This window comes from Schistocerca piceifrons, chromosome 2 (genome assembly GCF_021461385.2).
Source record: "Schistocerca piceifrons isolate TAMUIC-IGC-003096 chromosome 2, iqSchPice1.1, whole genome shotgun sequence".
Taxonomy (NCBI): domain Eukaryota; kingdom Metazoa; phylum Arthropoda; class Insecta; order Orthoptera; family Acrididae; genus Schistocerca; species Schistocerca piceifrons.
The window spans coordinates 581,963,459-581,971,332 of record NC_060139.1 but is presented as its reverse complement, the minus strand read 5'-3'; the positions used below and the strand labels follow the sequence as shown (position 1 = coordinate 581,971,332).

At 39.8% G+C, this 7,874-nt stretch overlaps 1 protein-coding gene across 1 annotated transcript in view; it reads right to left on the bottom strand.

Annotated features, from left to right (window-relative positions):
• Positions 1–283: 283 nt before the first annotated feature.
• LOC124775609 (transcription factor GATA-6-like) overlaps positions 284–7,874 on the bottom strand; it is a 519,105-nt gene continuing 511,514 nt past the window's right edge. The window contains exon 8 of the mRNA XM_047250439.1: positions 284–3,666. Coding sequence (XP_047106395.1) covers positions 3,134–3,666 — 533 coding nt within the window. The 3' untranslated portion in view covers positions 284–3,133. The remainder of the gene's footprint in view (positions 3,667–7,874) is intronic.

Sequence of the window (7,874 nt, the reverse complement as noted above, 5' to 3'; positions counted from 1 at the left end):
ACTTACTTTCTTATCCTCATATTATTTCTTGGTATTAGTTTTACACCCTGTTGATTTCGAGTCAAGATAGATTGATCACCAGTGTGTGTGTGTGTGTGTGTGTGTGTGTGTGTGAGAGAGAGAGAGAGAGAGAGAGAGAGAGAGAGAGAGAGAGAGAGAGAGATAGATAGATAGATAGATAGATATTGTAGTTACTGAAGTACTTAAAAGAAAGACCACCTGGGAGACATTTGTTCAGTCAATTACCTGGTCTAAGATTATAAGCAAAATTTTGAAAACATCATCAGGAAACAGGTTTTATTATTTATTGTGAGATACAGTCTGCATAGTAGATAATTCATGATCAAGACTAAAATTTTATCACCACATAAAAAGAAAAAACTAGAATAAATCACTCAGCTGTAAAGTTATAAGAATAATTACAGTAACGTACGAGTTGCCAATGCAGTAAACTGTGACGTGTGCAAAAATGGTTCTAATCTACAAAAAAATTACAAATAGACAGAATGAGCAACTTAACACTATTTTTAAAAAGTTTTTGCTGCAGGTTTGCCACAGACAAACATCAGTAAAATCAGATCACTTATCTATCAACCAACGATCCCCCTAGAACATGTCTTGTTCATCTTTCTTATTACACAATCAGCAATAACAACGCAAAAAAATTTATCACTATTTTACAGTCTGTTTTATGTTTTACTCTAAAATCATCATAACAATAACAACAAAAAATGAATAATGTGAACAACAGATCAATAATAGGGCAAATATTAAATGTCTGTTAAATTTCCCTGCTTGTTGCAATATTCATCAATTCTTAGATCATTTTCTAGGAGACAGTCTACGTTGCTGGCCATTAATGTTCGTGCCAGGTCAGTGTATTAATGTTCCACTCATGATACCATTCCAGACAACTGCAAAACCGTCACAATGTCCATAATTTCTGCAACAAACCATTGCATTTGTTTCTGGAATGGCCATGTAGTGTACATATGTGGTGCATAACTTCATTGAAAGAAGTTTGCAAAATATTTTCTCAAATTTTATTTAATGTTAGATTTTGTTCCTCATCTATTATTAAGGATACTACATGCTCAAACCAAGAGTGCATCTTAGGACCAAAACTTATTAACTGATTTAATGAAATGACTAATTAATTCATTTTGTGGGTAATTGAAGTCATCCATAAATCAGTTTCTATTTCTGTATTTTCACTGTGATGTTGTATGACGCTTGAAAACCTGCCCACAAACAACACCTTAATTTCCATTTAAAAATGAGACATCTTTTTCAATAAACTCAAGCTTTGTATTCCAATATTTCCCAGACTGTTGTGTCATTGCTATCTATTAAGTTGCAGCTAGCATTACAATATAAAGCACTTCACGAAATTGCTAGAAACTGAGAAGAAAAAGAAATATCTAGCTGAAATGAAAAACACAGTATGTCAAGTACAGAAACACAATAACCTTCAATGTGGAGTACAAACCAGAATGAAATAATAATGTCTCTAAAAGTACTGTTGCCTTCATTTTAATTCTGTATAATGGAATCTATCTACAAAAAGAAATTATGGGTGAAACTGCACTACATAAACAATTCTCCGATGACGTCTATTTAATTCTTGTACGTTCTCATTCACAAGAACGTTCACTGACTACCTGCAAACCAAGTGAGTGAAGAAATCATAGATGCCCTTCCCCTTGAGTAAAGAATGGAGTTAACCTTTCTTCATCCATACTTCCATTACATATTTGATGTTGCTGATATCGATAAAAGGAAACAGAAGCTGCTGTGAAGTGAGTTAGAAAGAAGAGCACACATGAGTACAATGAAGGGGAGACAGATAGAGAGATAGAGATAGAGAGAGGGATAAGCACAATAGAGTACAAGGAGAACACACACATCAATAGAAAGAAATACAAAGAGGGAGACACACAAATAGAAGTGGAAACAAAGAGAGGCACACCTAGTCAGTGATGAGCACAAAGAGGCACGCACACGCATACACAGGATGTGGTGTTGTTTGTATTTGTGTGTAGTATGAGTAGGACTTGTACTGAGATGGGTGAAGAAGGAAAAGGAGATGTATCGTTTTGATTTCTCTGACTCATTCACACTAGAAATACATTCAGAGTGAAAAGGGGCCATTGCCCATTGAAAATTTGCAGGCGATGACGTTTAACTGAGAAAATATTGCAGCCCACTGTTGTTACGCAAGTTAACGTTAATCATCAGTCAAAACAAGATTCCTGCTACCGCAGTAACACATTAGTAGTTGACATCTCCTCGTTAGTATCTCGGTTTCCATCTACGTTTACTTAAAATGATTATATTTTGGCGAAATTACATAGTACTGGAGAAGAGTAGCACTTTATAAATTCTGGTAACGACCAAGTGGCATACCGTTAAATGTACTGAACTCAAAAAACGTCAGTCTCTCGGCCGTTAAACCACCTCTCGTAATGGAAATTGACTAGAAAATTATAGCTACACACATTACTGAAACTTTTCGGGAATCATTTTTGTAGGTAATTGGTGTAACTGGTTAGTTATTGTAACAAGATAAAAAGAAATTGGTAAGGACTTGTCTCGTTGGGGCAACCATTTGACGTGCTTCTTTTAAAATTAAGGACCAAGTGAAACATTTTACAGGTGCCACAAGTAAGTGTGAAACTAGCTCCTTTGAGGGCAACAACACGTTGCATCCTGCTGACAAGTTCCACAGAACGCCTGTCGACTATGTGACAAGCTCTACATACAACATCACAGTACAGCGACTACGAGATCATGCAAATCAAGAGCGTTTCGTGAGGGGAATGTTACCAAGTACCTCGATCACGACATGAGACCGTCGCTCGTATTTGTCCACAGCCCACCGGGAAACAGGCAAGAATGGGAATTAACTTCCTTACGACAGCCATTAAAACTACACAAAAGAGAGAGGGCTCACTGCCAAGTGTCAAGGATACAACAGAGCGTAACAAAGTCGCACAAATGCAGGCACAGGGAGCGGTCTAACACGTCACGATAAGTGAGACTTTTTAAGACAGAAGCCTGCAACCGTGCCCGCCGCAAAAGAACACACACTGGCGAAATTACAGTTTCCATCACCACAGCTGTACCAGCAGGCCTATGAAGTCATGGAAACTACCGATGGGCGGTCCATGTTTTCCTGAGATATCTTGGTTGCGCCGCTGGCGCCACCGTTGTTATTATTATTGTTATTGTTGTGTAGGGAGACGATGTGCGGCGCGACGGAGACGGGCGACTGCGCAGGCGCCAGCAGCGGCGAGCGCTCCGGGGATTCGAGGCGTGGTGACTGCGGGGGCGGTTGGTGCTGTTGGTGGTGGTGCTGTTGGTGATGGTGGTGGTGGTGATGCTGCTGCTGCTGCTGCTGCTGTTGGTGTTGGTGATGGTGGTGGTGGTGCTGCTGCTGCTGATGTTGCTGCTGCTGTTGTTGTTGCTGTTGTTGCTGCTGCTGCTGTTGTTGCGCGAACGTGTCGTAGAAAGCAGCGGTGGCAGAAGGGGTCGCGTGGTAGGCGGCCGGCGAGCCGTACAGGGAGTAGCCAGACAGCGCTCCCGCGCCGCCCCCGTTCAGTCCACCCACGCCCACACCGACGCCGACGCCCACCACGGACCTCACGTCGCCGGACACGAACGAGTCTGCAACAGCCACAGAACACACACATCAGCTGCAAGCTGCACCAGCCCAAGTGCGATAACATGTTCGCAGAATGAGAGGAAGAACAGGATGTCCAACGAAGATCTACCTGATGTTACACTAAACGTGTCTATAAATTTATGAACAGCGTTCAGTGAAATTTTACTCCATTCCTCGTTAAGAAAATGATCCAGTGTCTTGGAAGATGCTGGAGTATGGTAACGAATGTGCAATTGTTTTTCCAAATACAAAATACAATGCTTCCTTAATATTCATTTCTGGAGATATAGAGGAGAGGGATAATGCAGTCTTCAATCTTCATACTCATATTTTTGACATTTACAGGCACGTGAGTGGGCATCACCCTGTAAGATGCAGTTCGCTTCTGGGAACGCTGTGCGCGTCATTGATATAAAATAACCACCTACACTGCTTTTCTGGACCTTGATAAAAAACTTTTATTCCTAGTTTGACGAAAGTAATTACTTAAATATACAATATAACTACCCAATCCATTACCCTGTAGGAAGATGACCCTTCTGGATTGCAAGATTCTCCTGTTTTATATTGATAAATCATGACTTGCGACAAGGAACTGTGAAACTACATCAGTTGGATCAGTTTATGTGTTTCCATTAATTGGTAATCCAGTTTTTCCGTCCAAGCATTAGATTTACATTATGATTACGAGCGGAATCCCTAATTTCACTTCCTTGTTTATGCTGTTTCCTACCCAATGATTTTTATTGTTATCGTACGATAAAGGGGTATTTTAAGCCCAACACTGACTCCCATCGTACGCTGGTCTTCTGCTTAGATAAAAGTAATTACTGTGTTTTTCTGTTAGGAATGGGTTGTGACAGGTGGAAATTTTTGCCAGACTCATATTCGAATAAGTTTTGCCTGCTTTTCGCCAGTAATCGTCTTACCCACTAGACTGGGTGAGTTCTCAAGGGGCATGTGTGAATAGCGCCGCAGTGCAAACGGTTTTGTGGAGAATCATGACTTGCTGTAGCACATATACATGTAAAGTGCATTAAATTCATTGCAATAAAATGGGCTATGAGAATGAAATCAGTCAAGATTAAATGAAACTATAAATCACTGAGGACTGTTCAGAAGCGCTGAATCTGCAATGTAATGAATATGTCGTTACAAATGACAATTTTTTTCGTGAGCGCTTCGTGATGATAAATGAGAAGCAAACATTCGTGTATGTTCTAAGTGCTAATTTATTTCGTTAATCAATTTTTGGCTCCCAAGGTCTGATGATGGCCATTTAAGCCGAAAATCGGTTAACGAAATAAATTAATACTGTAGAACATCCTAAATTTAGTGTTCTTCATTTACAATTTATTTACTTATTTATTTATTTTCTTTGTGCGGTAGGATTCGCGTTTTTGAATGGATACTTCTTTCCGATCTATCCATTCATTTCATTACAGTGAATTTAATTCACTTATGGACAGCTATTGAGAAAAATGTGGATCTGCACGTGCAATCGCTGTGTGATTTGACTGCCGACCACGCAGATGCGTGACGATTTACTGACAAAGCACAGTGAAACAGGTACTCCTCCAAATAGACTTGTTGGAAAACAAATTCGCGTCTACGATAGTATTCCACGAATCACGATGTGTGCGTGAATACGAAGCACGCGAATGATGCCTATACAGCAGTCACCAACGGTAATGGAAAATTTTGCTACTCAGTATGAGTGATGGGGTTCCAACAGCCTGCTCCGTGTTCTGTCTAACAGATTGCAAGCACGTCTGTGACATACAATACGTAAAAATACGATCTTGTAGGTTACCACTCCCTCGATAGGTTATTAGTTATAATCTATTACCGCGTGATCACAATAATTTGATCTCATAATATATTATCTGTCCCCAGCAACATTGGACAAACATTAAAAATACAGGCAGCAATAAAAGTACAAAGTTTGTTTCCATATACAGCCAGAAAAGCGACAGTAACTATATCGTTAGGCAAATATTTCCTCTGAAGAATTTAGAACTCCTTTTATAAAAACCACACTTTTCCCAGGTGACATATACATCTTACAACATTAAATTCATTGTAAATTATTGTAAATAATCTTTATTTGAGAAAGAATACGTCTGTCCGAATCTCTAAGAAATCCTACGGCAATTCCCGTACCCGACTTCTGTCGCCTGAAATTATCACGAAATGACTGACTTGATGAGACAAACTCTCTCTAATGCTACATTTCATTCATTTCCGTTGAGTGTGTAATTAGTATGAAACTAACAATTAACAGATGAGTGTGGTGATCGAAACACAATCTCAGTCACATGGCCGCTGTTTAACGTGAAGGTATGGAGACAGCAAGATGCCCCTTGCTGCTTGCGCAACCAGCACGACAAAGAAGAAACTTCTGTTGCCTACACGTCGCGGGGTATACTGATTGAAATAGCAGCAACACAAGCTTTCTACAGAAACTTCATAAACCAACGACTCATTTCCACTGGATGTAATTAAAATAATACCATACATATATGGAAAATATGAAATGGTAGTGAGATTCCTAAATAAATACTACCCTGGGCAGGATGAAGTAATTAATGTCGGGGTTTTTTCTCTTTTTTTCTTCCGAAAAGGAGCAAAAAATTAACCTCATCAACAGATATTAATAACACCACTGTTGAGGGAACAACAATCGTGAGACAATTATTCATAAATTAGTTATATAATACAGCTAAATATTGTTCAGTATTTTTGTTTATCGCACTAAAGTCACAGGATTTAGTAAGAAGCGATCATAACGCTGCCGATTGTTTGTCTCTTCCCAGAACTGTGTGTGCAGTATTTAAAATAAAGTTCACGATTCCACCTCCTTTATTTCGTGACGGAGGCGACTCCTAGCTATTTTAACTACGAAAATTTTATCTCGAGACATAGTGTCCATATTTTCCTATCAAAGAAATTATCTGACACGCACACTTCCTTATTTGCTACTAACGACAGCTAGTAAGAAGTATCATTTTTAGAATGGAGAATGTCTATAGCACAAACAAATTTAATTATATATTTCTGTGGTCCCCCGCAAGTATGTTCCGATTGGCACTCCCAAAATGTCGTCCACTGCCCTTAACTTACGAGCTTCCTAGCGTGCAGCACAATAACAGCAAATATTCTCAGTGAAGCGTCTATATGTCTTATACGTTTAGAGATTAATAAGTGAAAGGTATCCAGAAATCAATCTGCATTTTTTTATGTTAGTGTCTCACCAAAACTCTGAGAGGAGTAAAAATTTTAACTGGGAGGGTGGAGAGGGTGGTCCACATCTATAAAGTCATGAAGGAACATCCAGTTTAATCTCCCTCGTTCTTTAAACTGAGTTCACGAAACAGTAAAACACTTAAAAACACAGTTTACTAAGTAACAATTTTATCAAAACTAATGTAGATGGCACCGAACCGCCTACAAACAAATGTTTCCCCATGAAAGTCACACGAGCACGCCTGAACCAGTGCAATATTCGAACGACATCACCACATTCAAGTCACTTTCAAAAGTCACCAAGTAATCGAGTACATGTTCAACAACGTCAACTACACAGAGAATGCAGTTCTAAGAATCATGTACATGTTCTTACCTGAAAATAACCTTTTATGAGCACAAATCTGATTGCATTTTTCAAATTGCGAATCTTTTAAACAAGCTGCTATTACTGGCACCAGTAGCACCAACTACGGTTGTGATGCCCGGAGCCCTCCTCACCCCCCCCCCTTTTCCCTTCACACATACACACACAATATGTGTGTGTACTAATCATATCCAGAGGTGAACCAGCATATAAGCTGAAAAATTCTAGGCCTAAGCAGAGGGTTGATCCGTAAACGTACAGGTCCACTGTGTAATTGGAAGTGTACAGAGACCGAAGTGTAACGCGGAATTGAACTCTAGACATCACTAGAAACGGATACACCTGCAGAAAATGAGGCATGGAGTATTCTGTAATGAGTAGAGAAGCAATAACAGCAACGTGGATCGGCCAGGAGAACTTAGTGACTTCGAAATGGGAGGTTACCTAACAAATCCATCGGGGAAATTTTAACCCTTCTAAAGGTCTCCAGGTCGACCGCTGGTGATGTGCTTGTGAAGTGTAAGTGGTGGTGGTGGTGGTTAGTGTTTAACGTCCCGCCGACAACGAGGTCATTAGAGACGGAGCGCAAGCTCGGGT